This window comes from Scleropages formosus, chromosome 7, assembly GCF_900964775.1.
Source record: "Scleropages formosus chromosome 7, fSclFor1.1, whole genome shotgun sequence".
NCBI classification, from domain to species: domain Eukaryota; kingdom Metazoa; phylum Chordata; class Actinopteri; order Osteoglossiformes; family Osteoglossidae; genus Scleropages; species Scleropages formosus.
Window position 1 is genome coordinate 19,474,145 of NC_041812.1, and position 26,466 is coordinate 19,500,610.

The 26,466-nt window shown below is 43.9% G+C and overlaps 1 protein-coding gene across 3 annotated transcripts in view; it reads right to left on the minus strand.

The window, feature by feature from the left end:
* Nucleotides 1-444: 444 nt before the first annotated feature.
* ripor1 (RHO family interacting cell polarization regulator 1) overlaps nucleotides 445-26,466 on the minus strand; it is a 65,907-nt gene continuing 39,885 nt past the window's right edge. For all 3 annotated transcript variants that reach the window (XM_018726660.2, XM_018726661.2, XM_018726659.2), the window contains exons 2-22: nucleotides 20,338-20,461; nucleotides 18,057-18,209; nucleotides 17,244-17,322; nucleotides 16,708-16,731; nucleotides 16,447-16,500; nucleotides 13,207-13,356; nucleotides 12,880-12,943; nucleotides 12,498-12,541; nucleotides 11,944-12,069; nucleotides 11,088-11,236; nucleotides 8,714-8,843; nucleotides 6,333-7,388; nucleotides 4,905-5,041; nucleotides 4,469-4,619; nucleotides 4,229-4,364; nucleotides 3,954-4,115; nucleotides 3,178-3,336; nucleotides 2,817-3,013; nucleotides 2,640-2,723; nucleotides 2,336-2,426; nucleotides 445-1,982 (exon numbers count right to left, since the gene is read on the minus strand). In XM_018726660.2, the coding sequence (XP_018582176.2) occupies nucleotides 1,885-1,982; nucleotides 2,336-2,426; nucleotides 2,640-2,723; nucleotides 2,817-3,013; nucleotides 3,178-3,336; nucleotides 3,954-4,115; nucleotides 4,229-4,364; nucleotides 4,469-4,619; nucleotides 4,905-5,041; nucleotides 6,333-7,388; nucleotides 8,714-8,843; nucleotides 11,088-11,236; nucleotides 11,944-12,069; nucleotides 12,498-12,541; nucleotides 12,880-12,943; nucleotides 13,207-13,356; nucleotides 16,447-16,500; nucleotides 16,708-16,731; nucleotides 17,244-17,322; nucleotides 18,057-18,209; nucleotides 20,338-20,435 (3,342 nt within the window). In that variant the 5' untranslated portion in view covers nucleotides 20,436-20,461 and the 3' untranslated portion in view covers nucleotides 445-1,884. The remainder of the gene's footprint in view (nucleotides 1,983-2,335; nucleotides 2,427-2,639; nucleotides 2,724-2,816; nucleotides 3,014-3,177; nucleotides 3,337-3,953; nucleotides 4,116-4,228; nucleotides 4,365-4,468; nucleotides 4,620-4,904; nucleotides 5,042-6,332; nucleotides 7,389-8,713; nucleotides 8,844-11,087; nucleotides 11,237-11,943; nucleotides 12,070-12,497; nucleotides 12,542-12,879; nucleotides 12,944-13,206; nucleotides 13,357-16,446; nucleotides 16,501-16,707; nucleotides 16,732-17,243; nucleotides 17,323-18,056; nucleotides 18,210-20,337; nucleotides 20,462-26,466) is intronic.

The window sequence follows — 26,466 nt, forward strand, 5'->3', positions numbered from 1 at the left end:
GTTAAATTATTGAATAGAGAATTCCAAAACAGATTTTAGATTGGTAGGTTTTTTTTTATATTTTTGCTTGTTCCTTTATTTCTTATTTACTGTATGTATTGTTTTGTGAGTCTAAAATTGTGCACTGGCCGTGTCATGGTTGTCCAAGTTTATAAATTTTCCAGAAATGATACAATAAAGTAATCTATTCTATTCATGATCCTATACTTCTGAATTTCTTTCCAATATTTTTTAAAGTGGAAAGATAGCAGTTCGTAATAAATATGCGTCTTTTACTGGACACGATTTGTGGGAAATGAAGTCACTCAGTTTTTGCCTTATATATGTAACGAGAGGCTGATTATGAATAAGGCTGTCATCTGCTGTTATGAGAGAGCCCACCGTCCTGCATTCACGACTCGGACACAGCTCCTTTTGTTACATTTTTATAATAATTCTGTTTACATTTTCAGGCAATAGCTTTAATATACATTTTATAGAAAAAAGTATATCTTTAATGCAACACAATCTTCATTTAGAAAATAAAACAAACTTAAAAATTTCCTGCAGTGTTTCTTCCATCTACTGCAATTCTCAGACAATTAAATAAAATGTCTAATGAATAACTTCATGAAAACACCCTTCACTGTTGCTTTAGGCACTTGTAGATAGCTAAGACTTCCCTTTTCCTCGCTGTTGAGGTCCAGCTAAATGAAATGGATGAAGTGTCCCTAAGAGATACACTCGCTGAATCCCAGGTTCTGTTCCACAACCCGCTTGTCTTCCTTTTGCCACATTTTGGACACACTCCATGATGGATGCACGCTGACATCAGTGTGAGCAGACTCGAGCTAATCCAGTGGTTTTCAAAGGAGGAGGACAGTTTGTATGTCCTCCATAGCTGTAATGTCCACCACAGTATACAGATTTTCATAATAAAAAAAAAAAACTCTTTACAGCAGAAACACTATTTAGTTCATTGGCCACAGGCACAAATCTGTCATTGTGTGCTGTGGGTAACTGATCTCTCTCAGCATCAAATATATAAAGATCTGCTCTTACCTGTACGGTTTAAAATATTGCTAACTGAATTACACCAACAGGAAAATGTATACACCTTACACTGAACACAGATTTATGTCTTATAAAACAAATATCAGTATGAATGGAATGATGGCACTGTGTTACATTTTGTTAATGTAATTCTGAGTGGCCAGACAAGATCCCTGGATAATGAGGAAATCATTCAGACAGGATCTCTGCATCCATGTCATTTCCCCATACATACTGGGGGCACTCCTCCCCTGGCCCAGGCCCACTGCACTGCAAACCCTCCGCAATCCCATCCACAGGCACACTGCATCCCTGAAGCTAACCAGCTCATGAAACTCAGGAGGAGCTGAAGATGACCACCTCAGCCCTGTCCCAAGGTCACACTTCCCACCCCCTCCTCTCTTGTTGCAGGACATTCTCCATGTCTGTCCTTCCATTCTTTCTTCTTGGTCTTCGTGTTGCAGTTTAACAGCTCCCCTTAGACTTCGACACGATACCTCCAGTAAATTCAGAAGGCCACAACCACAGGTCACACCGTAAGGCAGTGAAAACTCTCCCTTTCTCCAGCTTCACAGCTCTTCAAAATAATCAACACTTACTTCTATATTAATATACATATAAGTACAGCGTGAACTACACAGATGTTATACAATAAATTCATGTCATAGTGAAAGACAATTCCACCACACTAGAGCTGGATGTCCACAGAAGCAAACTTGGGGCAATGTGCTCGCTCACTAGTGTCCCTCTGACAGTGTTGGTGTCAGACACTGTGCAAAACACTGGGTCTGAAACATGGTTGTGTATAAATATGGGCATGTTGGTTTATAAGGAACTGACATCTGTGTGGCACTAGAAGGCAGTGCTGGCCATGCTGCCGGGAGCAAAAAGGCGGGGAATGCTGTCTTGAGCGGACTCCACGTGGCGGTAGGCAAGCTTACCCTCCTCACCTGCGGAGAGGCCAGAGAACAATGGACAAAACATTATGGACACAATGGTATAAATTCATTAAACCCCTCTTTGCTACTCTTCTTCCCTTTGCCCCATCCTTGTCTACCCTGCAAGTACTTTATCTCCTTTCAGTACCTCTTCTGACCCATTACATTACACTATCTAGTTTACTACATGGTACTCAGACACACAGAATAAAGAAATGAAATAGTGTAGGGCAGAATTAGTAATCTAGTTTTGGAAGCATTCTAAAAATATTTTGCTTGTTTTTCAAACCTTTTAAATGCAAAATATCACTGAGAACACAGCAGCCATCGGGCAACTGCTCCCTTTCTCGATCACCCACACTCACCCAACACAAGGAGGGCCTGCTTGGCTGCGTCCCGCACATCCTCCTTGTCAGTTCGGCACAGGTACACCAGCTGCTCGATGCTTTCCTTAGCCTGCAGTATGTGGACAGGAGGAAACCGCCTTTAACTTGCACATAACTGAACTGTGCACTTCAATAGGTGGAATATATCTGGAAAGAATGGCTTGTATGAACCACCAACTGCAGCTGTGGCTTTACGTGACACTAAGTGTGTGTGGAATGGAATGATAACTGGAAAGTTGATGGTTCAGTGGACTGTACAAGAGCTCTTGGGGGCAGCACCAACCTTGAGGCAGGCAAGGGCTTTGCAGCCAGCAACTCGGATGTCCACACTGTCATCCTCCAGGAGCTCCAGACAGTTTACCAGGGCCTAGATGGGGAGAGTACAACTTCACAATCACACACACATAAACACAGACTTGTAGGTACCCACAAACTGGGAAAAAAGTGTGCTGACTGTTACCCTCTCACGCTGGAGGGGGTGCTCGGTCAGGCTTCGGAACAGGGAGCTTGCCGCACTACACACTTTGCCCCGTGGGTCTGTGAGCAGTCTACTGATAGTGTGCAGGCCTTCCCGCTTCAGGCTTGCCTCAGGTGGCTTCTTTAGTATCTTTAGCAGGGTATCTTGGTCGCCAGACTGGAGGCACTGAACCAGCCACACTGTGGAAGAGATGAAGAGCAAGTGCTGTCAGAGAGGACTGGCAAAGAACTTGAATCACGAATTTTACACTTCCCTCCAATGCAATTAATTTTTGTGCAAATTCCTGTTATGAACATAGTAATATTCATCCACGAAATGTATATATCACATCACTTTCGCTCACCCTCCTCTGCCAGTTCCGTCACATGTGCGTCTAGTGCACTCACTCCCTCTGCCTCAAGGTACTTCCAGAACTGGAAGATGGTTAGTGTCTCACGGGCTCCTCCGCCTGCCCGTCTCGGCAGCTTCCTCTCCAGGATACGTTCCACCAGGCGCAGAAACACTGGATGGAGCAACACGTCTTGTCACTGTGCTGTATGCCAACATGGCAACATGACTTACCCATAGGTGGCAGTCTTGCAAAGCGAGCAGTTTATACGTTTAAGGTCACATTCTACAAGTTTACACAAATAGTGCATCGGCGATGAGAAGCAATGTCTTCCATTACTTATCCATTATTTATCGTCCATTATACATTTACATACACATTTTCTCTCAAACAAATGAAACCGTTAAGCTACTTACAATTATTTGCCCATTTATAGAGTCAGGCAATTTTTACGAGGAATTCGTGGTAGACACCCTGCTCAGGGGAATTATTGTAGAACATGGGATTAAAAATGTTGTTTTCTGAGTCTAAAGGTGGCAGTACTAACCACTACACTACCTTCTTCCATTAGCCCATAGGTGAAAATATCATTTCCCTCCAGTATTTTGTAAGGCCTATCTTTCTTTGTGTCTGTTAATTAAACCGTTAATTAAACCACAGTAGCCTGCTTCCTAACTCATACATTTTTGTTCAGTTTCTACTTTCAGTTCCTAAAGTCTGGGTCTTATGTTCTTGAACAGGAACACTGCACTGACTGATGCTAATATGGCTTGGTGAGGGCAGGGCTTTACCTGTGTCAGCCAGGTTGACGGTTCGGTCAGACAGCTGACTTGAGTATGTCATAGCCAGTGTGTTTATGAAGTTCTCTACAGATGTGATGTAGACACTGGTGTGTTCTGTGCACTGTTTCCATAGAGATAGGGCACCTTGACAATGCCGGAGCTGGGGCACCACTATTCCCAAAGCAAAGCAGGGAAGAAAAAGATAAGGGTCAGGGTAATGAAAGTGAACATAAGCATATGCATTATAACGGCCCTCCAGCAGAGTTGCTTTCTGTAAAGCTTACCTAGCTCAGCCTGGGTGGCTTGACCAGACCAGTCCTCTGTGACCCTACAAATGAGTTCCAGTACCCGGGCTTCCCTCAGCAGGTAGTCCAGAGCATACATTTCTCCACATCTCAGGGGGCCGTATGTGCCCAGCCGCTGTGCATACACAAATCAAAAAATCACCAAAGAGCTGTTAAACATCCATCTCCATCCCAAGAAGGGCAGCGAGTGTGCTTCTGCATTTGTCCAAGGATTCTCACCAGGAGCTGGATGCTGCAGTTCCTCAGATGCACCAGCAGAGCCTGATCTAAGGCTTCTGACCCAGAGCTCACTGGGCTCGACGGGGACTCCCAGCGGGTCCCTTCGCAACTTGTTGCCTCCCCTATGCTCTTCTCCACATGAGTGCCACTGCTAAAATACATGAAAGAAGCTCATGTTCCAGGTCACCAGCACCAAGGTAACAAGCACAAAAACATGCACAGTGACATATAATGCCTATCAGAGCTGCAGCAAAATACATTAATATTGGTGTCACTACAGGAGATGTAAAGAAGTAAAACTGTTATTAAGATTGTACCACCAGATGGCATTATGGCTCCATTTAAGCAGCCGCACCTTTATTCCTCTCACTCTAAGTAAGTCCTAATATTTGGGCAAATGACAAAACATCGCCGAAGGTAGTGGAAGGACCCCGACCTGCCAACATTGCTGTTCCTTCCTCCTCCTTCCTCCTCTTCCTCGTCTTCAAGATCAGTGGTGTTGAGAAAGTCAAAGCTACCAAGTGCATTCTCCACTGTCAGACTCACGCTGGACGAGCGGCTACGATTCCGACCCTGTGGTGGAGAAGCCAGCATTTATAATTACACACAAACATACACATACACATACACAGACTTACAGACATTCACACACAAAACACACTTGCTGTTGATAAAGCCACTATAAAAAGTACTCCACATGAAACACGCGCTCACAGGTGGTCACACGCTTCTCTTGGTTCTTGGCTCCTGTGGTATTCTGATGTTTACCTGCAGGTCATGCTGGGGGGAAGGGGTGGGGGTGACATGATAAAATATGCGATGCACCAAAAGGGCAAGTACTAACAGGGCACCGATCCCCTTGCACAACCCAGCACGGGCAGAGGAAGTGTGCCTTGTTACCCTTCCCATGGGATAGCATGGCTCTTAACCACAGTGTGTGACTGCTGCTCCTCGGCTTCCTCACTTTTGAGGGTCACTTCCATTCAATCCCGCTGGCTACCAGACAAACACACCGAAACTGTCTCCACGTAGACGTAGTGAAAGGCTGTGGCCACTGGTATTTGAGTCATTCCACAGCCTCTTTTCTGTCAATGCTGATTTACAATACTGACTCAAAGTGCAACTGTGTTCATGTACACGCTTTCATCTAACTTGGAACAATTTCCTGGAATGCTTGTGAAAGATGAGAAAAAAACTGAGCCCACGAAGATGAAGGAGTTTAGACCTTCTGCTTTGAATGAGCAGTTTTGTGAGTGAACCAGTTCTCCATTCATTCACTAGCAAAGTGGCAGAGAATTACATATCTCTTCCATGTCCATGTTAACTTATGCCACATTTTAAACAGGGTGCTGACAAGAATGTGGTTTCTGAGACAAACATAAAATGAACAACAGAAAAAAAATATCACTTAAACGATGTTTAACAGTCCAATGTTTAATGGTCAGACACAGCAGCTGAAACCCCTGACTTCACCAGAGAAAGAGAATCCTGACACTCGCCAAAAGCACTGCGCTCTCACATTTCAAAGCACTCCGGGGTGAGGAACTGTTTAGCTGGAGGACACTCCAGAGGAATCTGAGGCTCTATGCCTATGGGCAGGGCTTGGGAATCACCCGACACAAGCAGCACACAAAAACCCACAGAATAGCGCTAGTCACAAGTTCAAGTGCCCAGCTCAAGACCTATCCAAGATCATATATAAAGCAAACTCAAATCAGGGAAAAGCATACCTCTGTGCATTTACAAATGTGGAGAAGCGTGACTTTTTAGTCTCGAGTGAAACCCTTTGTGAAAGAGTGACTGCTGTATTCATCAGATGAGGGACAAATAGCTGGCCTGTGCACAGCACAGCAGGTAAACTCACCAAAAGCACGTCCTCCAGCTGCCTGAGTTCCTGCTCCAGTGCCTGCAGCTCAGGGAACTGACCCCTGTAGTCGTCCAGCGAGGAGCTGACAGAACTCAGCGCTTCCTCCAAACCAATGTCCACAACCGGCCGCCCAGCGCCTTCTGTGTTCTGGGCCTCAGCTACAGTTCCAGTCTTACTGGCCTCCTCTCCAGTGAGCTTGCTTGGCTGTGCTTTTGACCTGTCCTCTGTCTGCTCTATATGTACTGGCGAGGCAGGCACTCCAGAGGGCTTGACCAGGGCCTCAGACCCTGTGGAGTCACTACAGTGAGAAGCAGGGCCCTCCAGCATTACTGCTGTAGTAGCAGAGGGTGACACTGATGGGAGCTTCACCGGACTGTCTGTCTGCCCTTTCTCCAAGGAAAGCGAACTCCTGGCAGCTGACCTGCTATTGTCCTCATCAAGGGCAGCTGGTTGCTCCTCTGAACTGAGGGGTGGGATAGAGGAGGCCCCTGAGGTTACAGGAGATGAGGGCCCTGTAGTATCTGGCTCAGGAGTGTTCGAGGCCTTATCGGCTTCCTGCACACAGGTGCGGGGCTCTGAATTCGGGGATGTGGCAATGCCCATGAGGATGTCATTGACGGAGACAACTGAGACATCACCAGGGGTCTCAGCAGAGTCACCACCAGACCTCTCTGTCAAGGCACCATCGATGCTGCTCTCACTGATGTGGCTAAGAGAGCGAGAGTAGCGGGTGGGGCCGTTATGGCCATTGGGCACGCTGTGCTTTCCTGCACCCTCCTCATTACTTGTGACACCAGCCTCCAGCTCCCCCGCCTCCTCTTCCTCCTCCTCCGCGTGACTAGCCGGACGGGTTGGTGTGGAGGTGGCGGATTCCCGGGGTGTGAAGGCAATTTCGATGGGGGGTGCAGCCACCTGTACCTCTGGCTGGACCAGGGTCTTGTGGGAATGGCGCAGCCCCATGGAAAGCTGTGGGCTGGACGAATCATCAGACGACTCAGAGGAATTGGACCAGGCTGTTCCGTTGTCCAGCTCCTCTTGTCTGCGTAGCATGTTCTGCAAAGAGGAGCGGAGAAGAGAGGATGGTCAAAAACTCAGAAATTACAGTGATGAAGCCCCCTTTGGGAATGGCAGACAGGAGGCTAGGAATACCCTAGAAAGTGTATGACTATTCGTGACTGACAGAAAGAAGAACAGAGACTACAGGAACAGGCCTGCCAGTTTCCACCACACCCCCAGAGCAGCTCCGCCAGAGAGGAACAGGACCTGGCTCCCAGCCCAAAAAGCAAACAGCCCGCCAGCTCGTTAACTAATTAATTAATTTGCTTTTTACTTTGCTGGGTCATGCATTTTGGCCTTTATAACAGGACAGAAAAGCACCATTTTAAACAGGGATGCAGATAAACAACGGCAGAAGAAAGCAAGACCCAAGTTAATTAATTGAAGCCGCAGTCTGAGTTTGTTGTACTATTTCTCCCTGGTGAAGCTTGAAGGTGCTGCTGCGGTATCACAGCTACCTACATACTATTCTAGACTATTGCGCTACTGCTACCGTAACTTACATCGGTGTGCAAGTGTGCGGACCCGAGTCGCACTGAAGTGATATCGCTGCACGAGCAGCTCTGCGGCAGCTTTTCAGTCAGTGCCTCGCGAAACACATCCAACAGGGACCACCGCTGTTTGGGTGGCCCGCTCTTTGGTGCTGTCTTCATGATGCAGTAGGTGAAGTGAAGAGAATGTGAGAATATAGAATTATGGCTACATTTCTGGGCCACAGGATGGCTGAAGCTATTTCTGCCAACTAATGTTTACTGCTACTGCTAACACTTGAACACATACACAGCGGCTCGATGACAGCTGAAACAGAAATGCTGGAGTTATGATTAAAGTCAACAAGCAACATACACACAGCAAGTAATTCAAAATAAAAACAAATAAGCAAAACCAGGGAGAATGAAGGAAAGCAATTTAGAAATGGAGAACCATGCAATGATAATATAAAATGCCCTTTTTTACTATAAAGAAATCGAGTGAACAGCCTAAAGCTGCAGGATTGTCTGGGCAAAACAATGTTGGAGCTGTATGTTAGGCAATAGTACTGGCCACTGAAATGCTGTCAAACCCTTAAGTCAATTTTGTCTCAATTTTTACATTTGTCTCAATTTTTACATTTATGTAGTTCAAATAAATCTGTTCTGTAATTTTTGTTTTTATAATTAGTAATAATTCCTGTTATTCGTACATGCTTTATATATTATCCATGGTTAAATGAGACTGCAGTCTGATACACAGTGATAAGTGCTAAGAAACAGGCATGTAATCAGACCTCAGCTGAACACCAATACTGTATACTTTTGTACAGTTTCAAAGTAAGCACTCACATAGAAAGCTTGTTCCCGCAATGAAGGGGTGTCTGGGGGGCTCTGGTTGTAGGTAGAGAACCGCTTGTTGACCGAGGGGGCTTTGTTAACAGTGCTGGCAGATGAGCTTTGGTCATCCTTGTCGAAGGGACTAAAGCAACAAAAGACATAGCCAAAAACTGTTTCAGAATGAATAAGCTAGACAGTTGCAGATGGCTTTAAAAAAAAACATAACTAAAATGGCCTGTTGGATTCTTCGTGTTCCCAGATTACCTTCATTAGATGGCATGTATCACAACCTCCATGCAGAAATTTGATGGTCCCTGGTCCTGGTATACTTTATGTGGAGATTTCTGCTCTATGACTGCAGTACAACTAGCACATATTTAGATATAACCAAATACTAGACATAAGCATAAGGAACTATTACAGTACATTAAAATATACCTCATTTGTGCCTATACTTTAAAAGGGAAAAGTGTTGTGTAACAGTCCTCTACCGATCAGCATATAATAACAGCATGGTGTGGTGGATTATACCATAAAAGACTCACACAGTCATCTTACAGCTGGTTTAGTCATAAGAATCACAGCACAGCCAGACAAAACTCATGTCACATGAATAATGAATTCTTTGAACAAACTCCACATTATCAATAACCACTTGTAAAATACAGGGTTCTGGCTGTTTAGCAAACTACAAAAATGAAAATGTAACAGAACATCATTCATAATGGATAATATTCAAAAGAATGTTTTGAGCAGGAAAAGAAATGATAAAATGTGATCTTCCAACATTCACATCCCAATATGCACATCCCGTCACTGCTGGAAGATATGAGCTCAAAACCTTTAAAAGAGGACAGAATACATGCCACAGTGCCTCAGAGGTAATATACCTTCTTCTCAAGAGGTTCTGCTCCAGCTCTTTAATAGTACAGTAAGAGCTCGTTACTTCCCTAACACCTGGACCCAAGAGATTACAAAACCTACATACAAAGTCAGAAGGAAAATCTGACCCCAATAATTACAAAGTGAACTGATGGATTTGTGGAGGACTCTTCTGCAAACAGTAAGGTGGAAAACACTTCTTGTGCTAAGGTTTATGCTCCAGGACTTTACATCATGACTAACAGGCCTCTTTTCACATTTATCATTTTCTACGCAAAATGTATGTCACATTAGAGTAGCAGGTAATACAGGTGCATCACATTATCTAGATTATGCCTTAGGGCATGAGATTGACTCTGGCTCAATCTGTGTGAGTTTGCACGTTCTCTTGTGTTTGTGTGGGTTTCCTCTCACAGTTGAAAGATTGGAAGACGATGAAGTGGTGAATCTTAGTTGCCCATAATGTTTGAATGAATATGCGTACAAGAATTCCCTGCGAGGGACTAGAGTCCCATTTGGGGTGTACCCTGCCTAGCAGGGTACTATACTTCAGGGATTGGCACAGGACCACCACAACTCTGCATCTGACAAGTGGTAATCAATAATGACTATATCTAACATACACATAATTATATGTCAAGCAAACAGAAAGTTATTTTTAAAAATCTAATTGCTGCCAATGGCAATGACGTGATAATGAATATAACCCCGCACAGAACAGTGTAATAGTAGGTTATGTACTGTATGATTCCTACAACACAACAGTGAGTGATTAGTCAAAATTTACATTATAAATCAAGGTAACCACACTAAAATTATGATATGATGTGGTCCAGCCCAGAAATCCTTTGTATTAATGGGTTAACAATATGTTTTGGAAACTAACTTTGCTCAACCTTAATAAGAAACTCCTCCTTTTCGGCAACAGCTAGCTTCCCCCATTCCTTAACATAGCTTGAGCAATAACAGAGCTATAAAGACAGGTTCACTCTTCCATGATGCTTCAAAAGACGACGCAATTCTCAGGCCACCTGACATGAAGAAACCTAGACACCACGCAGCATCACAAATCCCAGAAACAACAAGCTCTCAGCCAAGAAGCTCAACCTGTCAACTTGTTTGGAAGCTTGATGAACTGAGTGACACTGTGGTAAAACTTGCAACAGCACTGCATTACATTACACAGCAGAGTAAACAGAACTGTAAGAAAGTATAAACAGTCAGTTCAGATCACCCTGGCCATTCAGATATACAGTCTGAAAAGCAGTGCAAATTAAACTGTAATCGGACACTACACAGACAGCGCACCTTGGCTTTCAGTGGAAGTAGTAAGAGGGAGCAGATTTTTTTAGTGTCCTGGACACAAAATAGGAAAAGACAATAAATTCCCCCATTAAATTACACACTTGACCCAGAAAAACTTGGAGTGGGAAGAGCCATCTAAGAGGAAGCAACCTGTTATCATTAGGAAAAAGGTGAAATATACTACAAAGAGATGACTCACTTCCAAGTGACCTCCAAGCTGAGTTTGATGGTCCCCAGGTCGTTGATGTCTACGGCAACTGTCTGGGGCAATGCAGCAAAGAGGTCCTTTGTCTCACAGCACACATTTCCCACCACCACATGGTTGGCCAGACTTTTTAACTCTGTCACCTGGACAAGAATAACAAATCCCAGTCTGTAAGGTTTTTAAATATTACTAAATTGCAATTGTAAAACTTTGAAATCCTGTGTGCTACACAACTGAAGGCTTCCCCTTTCTGTTTTTTGCTGGTTCTATCTTATTAATCTGCTTAGAGTAAATGCGAGTCTGTGTGTGCACCAATGCAGGTTAAACACATGTAAACGAGAAAAGAATTTAACTACTGGGCAGCAGATGGCACTGTGGTTAGAGCTGCTGCCTTGTACTTGAAGGAGCCAGGTATAAATTTCACTCCTGTTATAATACCCCTGAGCAAGGTACTTACCCTAAATTGATACAGTAGAGGTTACCTAGCTGTATACATGGGTACATCATTGTAAGTAGATTAACATTATGTGGGGTAGCTGGTAGCATAGTTGTTAAAACTGCTACCTTCGGACCCAAAGGTTGCAGGTTTGAGCCCCACCTCTGGCTGTAGTACCCTTGAACACGGTACTTACCCAAAATTGCTCCAGTAACAATACCCAGCTGTATAAATGAGTAAGTAATTGTAAGCTTGTAATAACTGTAACCTTAAGAATGTAAGTCACCTTGAAGAAAAGAAGCTAAATTAGTAAATAAACTTCTAAAGGTAGTTTCCATACAACAGGTAGTATACAAGTGTTCTAATAATGACACACATGGTGTGGGATGTGATAGTGGGGAACTTATTCCTTACCTTAATTGAGAGGAACTCTGTAATGAGTGGTAGGAAGACCATGTCCTCGCTGTCCCAAACCTGTTTGCCATTGATCTCAATTCGACCTCTAAGCTTCCAGCGCTGCCGTCCATATTTCATGAAGATCTGTGAAGGTCAGGTATCAGAAGTCATGAACATACTTTAAACACAGGAACAAGAATGGACACCCCCCTTGTCCTTCCCAAAGGTAATGAAGCTTAAAGCTGCATAGATCACTAATTATTTCTTTGCTTGTATACAATCATAATATCCTTCCAGAAATACTCCTCCCACTGTGCAGAGGCTGAACTAATGACTGAAGCAAATGGATAGTGGTCTATTGACACAGCTAATTAGATGACTGACTCAGCCATCAATTACTAGCACCCAAACAGCTACAAGACAAGTTCATCAGTGTTGTTCCACTTTCCAGTCGTAGCTGATGAGACCCAGGCTGTAATTTGCTTCTTGCCCCATATCAGCATAGGAGACCTGAGCATAGCAAGGCGAAGTCTTCAACTGTGGCAGAAGCAGAGGAAAAGGCAGCTGCTCACCTCATACTGGTCTCCAGCACAGAGGCGTGCAAAGCCGGCCAGACCTGAGAAACACAAAGAACAGTTAGTTGGGAGTTCCACAACACAGATTTACAGCAGATGAATGAAACACTGACAGACAGAACAAGGATCAAACACAGCCTGACACAGTTGGACCAACATACAGCATGACGAAGATTAACAACTGGTATACTGTATATTCAAATACAAAGCAAACTCAATCTTCAACAGCTCGGGTAAAGTGTGTGGTGATACAAAGTCCACTAATCATCCCATAACAATTACTTGGAGTATGATATTTTTGTTGAGAACATCAGATTACTTTAATACATTTAGAGACAATTTTTCATTGCTGTATTGGGTGTGAGAAGATTAAACTGACCCTTCATCTTGATGTGGAACTCTCCCAACTGGTTTTCAAGCTCACTCTCAAGCATACACATATTCTGAAAAAAAGATGAAAAGAACAGGGAAAAAGAATGAGAAAGACAGAAGGGAAACCCACTGCTAGGTTGTTTGTTTAATGAAAGAACTATTACATCTTTAGAAAATTCTCTGCCTAATTGTTTTAAAAATCATTGAATTCTAACTAATTATTTCCGACAATAACACTACAACTAGTTAGGGTCCTCATCCAGTTCTCTTCCAAAAATACTGAAAAGTCTCTTTTCAGATGTCGGTCAGCAGAGCCCTGGTCATCCAGCCTCACCTCAGTATATTCTTTATAGCCCTTGTTGGCCTCAGATAAACTCTCTCGTGCCTCCCGACTCCCAGGAGAGGCTGTGTATGCCTTCACCATCTTGTTGGCTCCATCCCGGAGGCGGCGTTGCATGCAGTAAGCTTCATACAACTCGTCAATCTGCAGACAAAATTCACAGAAAGGCACATCTGATGAGAGGATGGATACGAGTTATATGGAACATAAAAGCACAGACACATTACATGGCACATCCAGTAAAAGAACACACACCTATAAATAGAGCAGGTTGTGATACAATCTTGTGATACAATCTCAATAAACAGGAAGCATTCATCTCAAATTCAAATGTGTTTAACTGGCCTAGACAGACAACAGAATAAATATTTTAAAACTGTGAAAACGTATGAAAAATGTACATAAGGATGAAAGAATATGTAATAGCAAAGCAAAATTGTCCTGTTATCCCCAAATCTCTCACTTGTACATACATTATGACCCTGTACCCACAACTACAATTAGAAAATGCTGGGAGACAGAGCAAATGACCAAATTATATATAATCATACAATAACTTAGCCTTCTTAATCTTTGATAGCTCATTGTATGACTTCAAAATCTATTTTCAATCTTTTAATGGCATGTTTTAACTGAAGAATGCTTTCAGCTTTTGTCCAATGTAGCAAAAATGCCATATCCACCTACACTGTAAAATAAGCAGCACAAAACACTCTTCCTTCAAGTCCTCATACAAGGAATACAATCTCGATTACATTGCTTTGGACTTCACACTCACTTTTCAGGTCAAGAGAAAACCATGTCAGGAGCATATGGGTTTGTCCTAGTTTTCTGAATCAGTACACATCCCCTTTCAGAAAATCTGTCTCAGCCACTGTTGAAGTGGTACAGAATGGACAGCGTGGCTACATGCAATGGGATCAATGAATAAGTAAACACGACCATGGGATGAATAAGTAAATAAAACCCATTCAATAGAAGACCTGCACATGTCCAGCTTTATATGAGCAAAGTGAATTACTAACATTGTCTTTGAAAGCCTGCATTTAATAGGCACTCTATGCTCTCCGCATCAATGTGTGCTGCTCATATTCAGAGTGGCTTGAAGTCGAGGTGGCCCACTTACCTCTTCTGTGAACACTTTGTTTTACCTCCTTTTACCTTGCAATTTTAATCCCCCTTCTCCCCAAAGACTAGAGAAAGCAGCTCCCTCAATAAGTGCTGCTGCCGCAACAAAACTTTTTTTTCCTGTCAAAGGGAAATCCCTGAAAGTTTATGACAAAAATATTTTAAAGAGTTGGTTTCCTTTTATTTTTGGTCTGACTTCTTCCGGAAGGCATCTAATAGGTGTAGCGAGAAAGGTCAAGCTCTGCTTGTGTGACTGGGCAGGGTCCTCCTCCCACTACTCATTGTGTTGCAGGTATGGCTCTCCTGTACAAGCAATTTTAACAGCTTCTCCAGAGGATAAAGACAAAGTGCCTGGTAGCCCATGGCACATCCAGGTGTGTCACAAGATTCTGTGGGCTGGTAACTAGACTCCATTGAGCTGCCAAGCAGTGCCTCTCGACAAAACCGAGCTGCTGGCTCATTAATGTCCATCAGAAAGTCTTGCTGAGGTTAATTCAAGTTGCTTGATTTTCAGCATAACAAGACTGTATAATAGGTTCGATTCCTGTGGGACTGGGAGTAGGCTTGCCAAAAGATTATATTATTTATTTGTGACTCAGTGCCATTTGGAAATGCAAACTTTGTGCACAATGCCTATTAATGGATAACAGTAGCCATGGAAGCCCTTGTCAGAGAAGAGTGAGGTTGTAAGACATGTAATTCAAATGAGAGTTTAAGGTGGTGAGGTAAACTGGTGTAACTCATGCCTCGTGCTAAAATGTGAGTGGTTCAGGAAGGAGGTGTGTTATTGGGGGGAGGGAGGGTTTGGAAGCAGCATAACCCAAATCAAAAGACAGAAGCAGTGGCATCGTAAAGGATTACTAACAGCCATGACAACAGAGGACTTCTAGAACTTGGCACCAAAGTCTCGGGACTCACATTCTCTTTCTCTCACACACATGCAGACCCACACCAGCTAAAGTGACTGACTGGAACTGTACCCGACACACAAGGGAATGCTAAGCAGACCAAGGCCTGCAGACGCCACCATTCTCTGGAAGAGACAGGGAGGGTGGCAGAAAATAAACACAATGCAACTCTTTGAAGTTTTACTGCATTCAGCGCCAAGCAGAAAGGAAAATGAAAACAGACTTGATTCCCTTGTTGCACCAATCAGGTCTCTCCCATCTGGAGATGGTTAGAGGCTGTTAGCCGAACATTAAAATTGGAAATGCTCCACACTAATCGCAGTGAGTCAGCACAAGAGCTCAACTCACCACACACTCACACAGAGAAATACATTTCCCAGAAGCATGCTGCACCTCAGAAAACAATCTAAAAATAACTTTCATTGTTCAGTCAAGAAGGCCTCCTGGATGGAGGAAGGACAAGTCAACAAGGGCCAAAGTTTACGTTCCAACACATAAAAACTGTCTTCTCTATTTACCCGACTACAAGATTGTCACTTTTGATCCCTGGAAGTCAGATGCTCCCGGAGGCTCAATCCACTTGTAAAATGCAATCTAACACAATAGAAGAGCAGTGGAATGTTTGCCCTGCAGCTTCTTGTATTGCTGAAACTGGGGTCCCCTTCATTGGACAAGGCACCACTTCACCCTGTAATCTCCTACCACAAGGCTTGTACAGCTTGAGGGCTGTGTGCACAAACATACTAACTTGCATATACATACTAGCACGTGTGTGTCATTTTTCACACTTGCACACACACACAAATGTTAAACCACATACAAGTGATGTCTGGGGTAGAGTGATTTGTTGTGAGAAACTACCAGGTTGCAAAGACTAGACTTTAGAGAGCCTAAAAGCCTCAGCCTGTTAAGCTTTTCATTATTTGTCAAGGTTGTACCATCTCTTTAGCCAAATAGTCCAAGGACTTTGAATGTAACTGTAAAAACATACAAAAACATTGCTCACATAAATGGGCTACTCATGTCCAACCCAACTGAGTATGGATCTGACTCATTTGCCTCACCTAGAGAAGGTAATACTCAGGTTGCCACCTTCACACAGGGTCTTTCCAAGGGCACACATTTACCTAGGGTCATATCAGGGTCACCACCTCTGCAAAAGGTGTGACGAATATAGCATTCTTGCACCAGGTCTTACCTTACTAAGGTGGAACTCCAGCCGTCGCATAAACCGCTCAGTCACCTTCACTTGCTGTTGGAATTAAACACAACTTTTAAAATTAATTCTTGATTCTTTTTAAAATTATTTTTACTACTTTGTGTCGATCTAAATTTCTCCTGCCTTGGCAGAAATATTAAATAAAGTCCCTAGGACATATTTCCTACAGAATACTTGTGATCGATAACCATCTACAGAGAAATGAAATATATGTAGAATTTATAAGGATGCAAACCTCACCTTGTCAAGTTCATACAGGAATCCCTGCAAAAAAAAAAAGAAAAAAAAAGACTAAATGAGTGTAAATCCGTTTACATTTATTCACTTAGCAGATGCTTTTCCCAAAGCGACTTACAATGGATACTATGCAGTGTTACTAGCCCACATACCTTATTTACCAAGGTGACTTACACTGTTGGATACACTACTTACAAGGGGCTACTCATCCATGCATCAGTGAAACACACTCTCTCCGTGTCACTCATAACTATGGGGAACCTGAACAGCATGTCTTGGGACTGTGGGAGGAAACCAGAGCACCCGGAGGAAACCCACGCAGACACAGGGAGAACATGCAAACTCCACACAGACTGAGCAGGGATCGAACCCATGTTCTCTTGCACCACCCAGACGCTGTGCCACCATGCTGCCCACATACAAAATATCCACATACAAAATAAAACTGAATAAAATAAGTTAAATCTAATCTTACCAATCCAGTGGGCACATTTCTGACCTTCAGCACAAACCTTAGGCCATGAGCAGCCAGTACTTACCAGTCGGGAATTCCTCTTGGACTCCTTCATTTGCCTGTTCAGGTTGTCGAGCTCCAGCTGATGGACATGGAGGTAGGACCTAAAGGGGTTGACAAGGGAAGCTTGGGTTATTCCACTTTCTGTCTCTGCACACTTTCTGTTGTCTTCTTTTTTATGAACAAGTAGGTAATCTCCACCATAAATCACTTGTGTGACTGAGGGTACCATCTAAGATATAAGATAATCTTTCAAAAAGATAAGTCTACAGTGAATAGTGGTAGAACAGTGTTTTAGCACACAAAACACACATTCTTAACATGCATGAGACAAGTGAAGGTGAATGACTGATTTAAACATACACAAGCTAAAGAATACGCTTAAGGATGGACACGGGGACGAATGTCCCTTTAACATGGTTTAAATAGCAGTAATGTAACCTATTTCAATGTATATCACAGGAACAACATGAGGGCCTTCCACAAATACACACACACACACACACACAGTGTCTGAAACTGCTTGTCCTAAGTGGGGTCGCAGTGAACCGGAGCTTAACCCGGCAACACAGGGCGCAAGGCTGGAGGGGGAGGGAATGCACCCAGGAGAGGACGCCAGTCCGTCGCAAGGCACCCCAAGCAGGACTCGAGCCCCAGACCCAACAGAGAGCAGGACCCGGTAAAACCCGCTGAGCTACCGCGCCCCCCCTTCCACAAACAGGGTATGGTAAAAACAGAGTGTACTGTGTGAAGAAGGTGCACAGGTATGTGTACGTGCGCACAGATGACCGTGTTGAGAATGAATGTGAGTGCAGACTGTTTTCACGCAGACACTCACTGCAGGCCTCTCTTTAGGGCTTCATACACCTCGTCCAGCCTCTCGGGCTGAGGGACCTTAGGTGGTGGAGACTTGGCAGAGAGCGTGAACATCCTGCTTCCTCGCAGTGCAGTTTTCCTTGTGCACCCTGGTGTGCTGAACACAGAAAAGTGTCTGCGGTGGAATAAAAGGGGGAAGACACAAAGTGACAAGCTGTAATTAGTCAAGGCAACACTACATTCCCAGTGGATCACACCCTCTCTTCCACAAACAGCATCAATATCTTATAGTACTACATGTATAGACAAATGGGTGCGTTCAGCTCCTTATTACTGGAAAGTCTTCTCACTGTTAGAAACAGACACTCCCCTCTGCTGGAAGTTCTTCTGACCATTGGAAACAGATTCCTCATTACGGGAAATGGTCCTCTGACTACAGGAAACAGGGACTCCATACTGTTGGAAAAACTACCTACTTGTACAGGAAACACTGGTCTCATGTCATATGTCATTCTCCTGAATTAGCTCTAGTGATAGTACTTGAAAGATTGGTCACGATGGTCACACTATGGACCCTCAGCAGCACATCATTTACTAGTGACGCCCTGGAGACGCAGCACGACGTTTACCTCACAGTTACTCAACATGCCGGATTGGGAGTCTTGTCAGAACAGGACAAAAATGCACAACACACAAACACACTGACGCTCTTATAGAGTCAAGCATTATGACCAGTCTGAGTCTTCAGAGAAATGTCTTGTACTGATTAATCGTGCTACAGCACAAAATGACAAAATTCAAAAAAGTAATAGGAACTTTGCACAGAGGTGTACTGAACTAAAATTCACAGTAGGTCTTTAACGTATTTTCAGTTTTTTAATCTAATCCAGAGGTTTAAGAATCAGCCTAAAAAGTTAACGTGTGTGCTTTACAGTTTTTCTAGATACTCAAAATCTGCTAGTACAAACAGGGATTTACACGAACAGTGCTCCAACAGAAGTTAGTATTTGCTCTTCTTAAAATTATTATGTTGACAAGAGTTTGCTATAAAACCTGTGCATGTTGAAATTGACTGTGTGGTATTTTGTGGAATTTATGTACGTTTCTATGTGTCTACAGTTAGTTAATCTTTCATTCCCATTTTTATCTTGACAACATTTCCAATTAGTTAGGAACGTGAAAGGATTGCTAAACAATCCTCCATCTAGACTGCATATACAGTGCACTGAAGAATTTCTGGAATGCCCAATACATGTACTAGTGATGGAGGGCACATTTACTGCAGTATACACAGAACCCATGGATAGAGCAGAAACTGAGACAACATTAGAGCAAAACAGGAAGAAGAGTTTTCTCCTCTCTCACACAGCTCTGTTCCAGACTCTCACATGGTTCTGTGTGATTGATGGTTTAAACTCCTTCCTGTTGATCCAGAACACAGAGCTGCCCTTTAATAATACACCCTTCAATTTCTCTAAAGTCACACTAGGGTTGAGGATCTTCGGGCTTTACAGATAAACCTTTTTCTCCTTTAGACGAGTGCTGTGATGCTGAACAAAAAGTTCAGTGGGTTGCAGAGCACAAAGTGAGCACTGATATGCTGACAACTCCCTCTCACATGGATCTTGCATGTCCCAAGCCCCAGTCACAGCTACCACAGCAAGCCACTGTCTTGAAAGAGAGGAAACTGCTCTGAACAATCAAATAGTCTCAAAACCTTCTTTTATTTTCCTCCCTCTGGTTCAAAGAAGACTCAGAACCCAGTAGCCAAAAGGAAGTAAGGGGTGGACAGCATTTCCTGCCAGGTGTGGCTCTGAGCACCAGGGTGTATCCATGTCCCAGCGCCTGAGAAACACATTTAATTTGAGACATGCTGGTGTGTGCTTGTGTGTGAAGCAATAGCAAATAAAATATATAGATATAATTCCAAAATGACAGAGATGTTTGGCTTGGCATCCTTTCTTCAGACATGTAGTTGTATACACTACAGATAGAATATACATAAATAGTCATGCATGTATGTGTATACAATGTCTATTTGTCTGGGAACTTTTCATATACAATCAACATGCTCTGCACATCTGTCTTATATATGCATACACACACTTGTAATCTAGTACCATAGTAGAGAAACTGTTGCCTACCTTCATAAAACAGAGACGGTAAATAAATTACGCGGTGCAGTGCATTGTGCAAGAAGTCAGCTACGAACTGTCATGAACACAGCTGGTGCTTATGTAAGGGCCAAGGGGACGTGGGGAGCCGAGCTTTGTGTGGTCGCATCATAAGTGGAAAGGACTTACCTGTAGGGCTTGTCGTGAGAATTGACTCCGGCGAAAGACTGGCTCCTAGTGATGGACCGCGAGAGGACTCGCCGGGTTGGGCGCACAGTGAGGGACATGGTGGACACAGTTCTGGAGGGACTCCCTGTGGAAAAACAGCCAGAATGGAGAAAATCAGAGACTGCACAAGAGTGAACACAGGTCACACAACCTTGTCTTTCAGTGTTTCAGTGCTTCACACACAGAAGAGAACACGTCAACGTGACAGGAGAACATTTCTTAAATTGCAACCCAACTCCTGAGGACCTTGATCTGGCACAGAACTCAGGTTATTCAATACTTTCTGGAATGTCATTTCCACAAAAATCTCATTATACTTTCTTGGTTCAGTGCACCTGAACCCTTCAAAGGGAGACTGCGGGATCTTTTCTGATGTTGTTATTTAATAAGTTTCAAAAAGCATGGCTGCCTCTTAGGACAAACAGAGGCTTTTGCATGAAAGCAGGTTATTAAAGTATCCCAGCAAGCATTCATGAAGATTACATAAAGTACAGTTGTAATGTTTTCTACCCAACTACATAAACAGAACTTACTGAGATATGAGGTCACATGACCTCACCTGAACCACACCTTCCTCTCAAGTGACCCCACTGCTACTTCCCATGACTTGCACAGAACCAGAAGCCCTATGCTGTGGAATCTGGGACACCACATATCACCTCTTCATCTGCTGGCTGGAACAGCAGGGCCTATGTTTTTCCAAACTGTGGGAAGACTGGCACAGCATGCCGGCACATGTAGCAGGAGGCATTCGGGGGACAGGTGAGGACACAGCAAACAGCAGCATCCTCGTGAATCTCCTGCTCCTGCTGGCTCTTAGGGCAGCTTTACAAAAACCTGAAGTCACAAAGCCCGGCTGCAGTTTGTGCAACAGGACTCTGCACTGCCTAGCTGGTATTATCGCTGTATGTGTTTTGGGTCTGTGTTTCCTGTCTGGTCAAAACAGGCAGTAATTCAGTAAAGCACAAAATTCATTACAGCCTTCAGTATACTGATGCACAGCTGCAGCGTGGTGACTCCCTGCCACTAAAACTGGCTTTGTTGTCCCCCCACGCACAGGCTTCTCTATTTGGACCAGCCTACCGCAACGCTTCGCCAGGACAGAAGCTTATCCATTTAGTCCCAAAGGGAGCTCTAGAGCTGGGAGTGGCCAGAAACATTTACACATTTCTCCAAAGCAACTTCCAAAGGACACTATATAGTGTCATCAGCCCACACCTTATTCACCTAAGGTGACTTACATTGCTAGATACACAATTTACAATGAGTCTCTCATCCATACACTAGTGAAATACACTTTCTGTTTGTCTCTGTTTGTCACTCATACACATGCACACACACACACACACACACACACACACACACACACACACACATACACATACACACACACAATGGGTGGTTTCAGAGTCATCGATCCACCTGAACAGCATGTCTTTGAACTGTGAGAGAAAACTGGAGCATCTGGATGAAACCCACACAGACAACGGGAAAACATGCAAACTCCATCCAGCCTGAGCAGCGATTGAACCAAAGTCCTCTTACACCACCCAAGTGCTGTGAGACAGAAGAACTACTTACTGTGCCACCATGCCATCCGGCATCAATGAGGAAACAAAATCTTGTATGTTCACTTGGCTGTGTAACTACACAGACAACGCAAATTATATCAAGTGCACACTATAACACATGAACAAGTAAAGGGGGCTGCAGGACCTCAGCTGGGATGGGGAGCTACAGCCAGGACAGGACAGGATGCTGGAGCAGCAGAGCAACTGAAGAGCAAATGAAGAGAGTCTGTCTAACACAAGCTCTACTGTAAAGTAAAATTTTCCCTTTCTTTTCTCAGCATGTGCCACGTACCTATGTAAAACACACACACACACACACACACACACACACACACACACACACACACATTTTCTAAACCGCTTGTCCCAGACGGGGTCGCGGGGAATCAGAGCCTACCCAGCAACACAGGGCGTAAAGCCAGAGGGGGAGGGGACACACCCAGGACGGGACGCCAGTCCGCCGCAAGGCACCCCAAGCAGGACTCGAACCCCAGACCCACCAGAGAGCAGGACCCGGTCCAACCCACTATGCCACTGCGCCCCCCCCCATGTAAAACCCATTACATAATAGCTGTTATAAAGCACCCCTGCCCACAGTAACCTTTCACATCCATTCTACCATCTGAAGGGTGGCAGTAGTGCCTAAACCAGAACTTAAACCAGTAACTTTATATGAGATAAGTATCCTGGACTCTGCATACTCATTGTGATTACACACTTCTACACTGAAATCTTATAGGGCATTTGCTGCTTCTAGTTTTAAAGCAGCTCTACATTTATCCATAGTGATACCAAGTATCACAAGTATCCCCCTCATCTAGACCAGATAATCTAAATGAACTTTTTCCATATAGAACAAATACTTAGATATTATTTGTCTCACACCACAATGCAGATCATGGTCCCATTTAAAAGAGAAAAAAATTACTTATGTATCCACAGAGGAGCTACTGCCTCTAACACTCTACAAAAGAGCCTGAGGTATTTGTTGCCCTTGGTCTACAGAAGAACCGAGGCTACCAGGGACCAGGCTCTCGGTCTACAGAAGACAGCCCCCATCTACCTTCTACAGGTTTCACAGTAATCTATCCCTTAAGGTCTGCAAAAATCCCAGCTACATCCACATCACTCCACAGAAACCACAGACAGCAGAGATAAGTCTTCCACACCTCATACAGAGGCTGAGCACAAGAAAGGAGGGGCAGTTCATCAGGAGAGGCCTTCTGCCACATCCGTACAGCTATGGCACCAGCAGCTATTTTGAAGTACTGTAACTTTGAAGAGTTTAGAAAATTTTTAAAATCTGTACACTTAATACAAGAGAACAAAACACAGAAGTTTATAATTTACAAGAAAATTTCCATCTGACTGAAACAAAATAATAATAAAAAAAAAAACAAGTTTGCACTGATCTGTGACATTAAAATCAACACAATCTTCCAAAATGACCATTACGGTTTACAGACTCCAGCAGAAAGTAAATACTTCATCACATAGCCTCTAAAGATAAGGTTTCTATTTCCCAGGGTGGTCTATTAAGCAGCCTGTGTGAGTTTTCAGGCCCTGCTACTTTGAACTGAAAGTGCACCAGAATCAATGTCCTAAACCTGTTCAGGGGAAACAGCTTAGTCCTACAGGAAGAATAATGTTTGTTTATGCTCCACAGGATATTTCAAAGAGGAAGACAGACCAGAAATATAAAAATATTTGGCATAAACCATGGAAGGAGATACCGAGTTTTCCCAAACTTGTTGACAGACAGTGTGTGTTCCCCTTCATTCAGAAGAAATAAGCAAGGCTGGGGAAGAAAGGCAGCGAACGACGCACAACCCAGGTCCGCTGTGAAAACACAACAGCCCACAGCAAAACGGGTGGATCCAGGAGTTAAAACCGCTACAAACAAGTTCAGTATTTTTTATATGTCTTCCCCAGAATTGGCTGTGAAGGTCCGAATTTCTACAGCTTCTGCAAGGACACCTGAGAAAAATCACAGACAGCTGGATGGTAGAATTGCTGCACAGACTGCATCTCTGAGGCCAGGAGAACTTGTAAGTATACATATTCAATGGCACCTATGGCATCCAATGGCACTTATCTTCTGAATGGTAATTCTGCTTCCTGTTCTCCAGTTATTTTCAGTCTTGATATACTCTCACTTGTCTTATCTGTCAAACAATGCACTTGCAAAAACATTAGAATTTTTGTGGGTTTAGCTGTCAGCGTGTCCAGACAATGTCAACTATTCCATGTTTTTTTGATATGCAAAAGGCAACAACATGCATGTGTGCATCTATCATTTTTACAAAACTTTCACCTTGTGAAATAGCAAACCTCATGCACTACAAAGCTCACACACACTGATGGCCACAACAGTTTGACTGAAAGGCTTTCAGATCACAGCTTTACACACCATCAACAAAATCTCTATCTTCCTCTGGGTCCCCTGCCACACAGTTCAGAGGAAAGGGACACATTCCCTCTCCTGATCCAAAGCAATCAACTTCTTTCCGCCATATACTCGATCGCCGCATAAGTCCTGTTGGTTGTGCCCGTATGAAGGCCAGTCCCCTCTGACACACCCCACAGCACCTACCTGCACCAAACACCACAGGTCACAGGGTACTGAGACTCATGGAGGTCAACCAGAACAAAAGCAGCGGAGACTAAATAAAATATGGCATGCTGTGAAAAGGCGGCCTTCCATGAAGTTCCGGTATAAGCGCTCTCGGCAGGGCTGATGACTCTAGAGCGTCTATCTGCTCAGAAAACACACATTGTTCTGCTGTCCTGCGACTCAGCTGCTCTCCGGCTTTGTGAATCCAGGATAATTCCAGAACTTTCTGTGGGGCATAATGACACAGCATGGATGTACAGGGGCCACCCACTTTCCTCCGACACACCCCGGTTCCTCCAATTTTCTTCACATCTTCCTGTCTGCTCATCCTTCACATGTTGCCTCTTTCTGTTCTTCTGCCACTGCTTCACCCAGCATCCTCAGGAATTTTAAGATAATCCTGTATGAGCAGTCTGTGCTTATTGCCCTGTGGTAGGGTGTTCCAAAAGCAGCCAGAGGTCGCTGACCCCTCTCTTCCTGGGCCAGTTCTGGGAGTTCATCACAGAAAACTATTGACAGTAGTGCCAGTAGGAGAACAATGTAGGGGTACACGTGGTGCTGGGAGAGCCACTGGGTATATGGTGTCTAGAGTTGAGCTGTTAGCAAGAAGTAGTAACGGGCCAGAGATATTACTAAAATACCCAGACACCTTGTAAATGTGGGGTACGGTGGAACGGACTCCCAAATCAGTGCGTTGGCAGGGGCTGTTCTGTGCACTGGATGCTCTTACACTGATTGTAAATACATTCCTGAAGAGTACATCCTTCTGAGCACGCATGCTGTGTGCGCTTATCAGAGGAGTTTCCACAGCAGCAATAGCAATAATCATCAATTACAGAGCTGAGAAAAGGGAGTGGGAAGACATCCAGCAGGAGGGCAACAGTGATATCTTCCAGGAGAGCATTCCCCCACCCCAGTCACTGCGCTGTGGCTAAGTTAACTGACATTCTTCTCCCATGTGACTTACAGCATTCAGTTTTTATACTAAGCTACAATCATTATCAAGCTGTTTATACAGCTGGATAATTTTTACTCGAGCAATTCAGGGTTAGTACTTTACTCGAAAGCATCACAGCAGGAACAAGGTCTCAAATGGGGGATCTTTGAGTGCAGCGCAGCACCTCTAACCACTATGTTGCTTACTGCCCCCAGAACTTAGGTATGATTTACCATTCTGCGCACCAACTCTCTTATAGCCACAATCTGGCTAAAGCGCTAACACGAGTCAGACTCAGCAGTCTGTGTCCCATTGGGTGTATTCTCCCCAGATCGCCATTCAGAGACTGTCACTGGAGTCCTGTTTTAGTTTCAAAACTGCAACTAATGGTATCAGTCCACTAAAGCAGTATTTATTTCATACCGGCTGGCATTGTCTGGACTGGTCACCACAGTATGACACAGAGGATGAGAATCTCAAAGTCCATGTCTGTGGTTAATGTCAGAATACGAACAAAGACCGTTCATTTTTCTGGGAAACATGAGCATTTTTCAACAGACCTCATGTCAGCAAACGTGTCATTTCAGCCAGGCAGCCAGGTTCTGACACACATGCAGAAGTGTTTTAAGCTACAAAAACACTAATGGCTACCACTCAACATGGGTAGTCACATATATAGCAGTACAGACAAAGAAAGTGGAAATGTGAGAGCAGCCATACAGAATGTAATTGGCCCCATCTCCAAAGCACACTGGGGCAATCTCTTAAACGGCACCTATAGTTTGTACCTGAACGCAGTGAAATCGACTGGTAAACCAGTCAACCAAAGACACCCCCATCCACAAAATGTGTTCTTAGTGTGTTACTTGCACCCAAGTGTATATATTTAGTTTTGCTACATAAAAACAGAAAAAAAAAGGAAAACTGGAAGCTTTCTATGAACCACAACTGTCATCCCACACAATCCT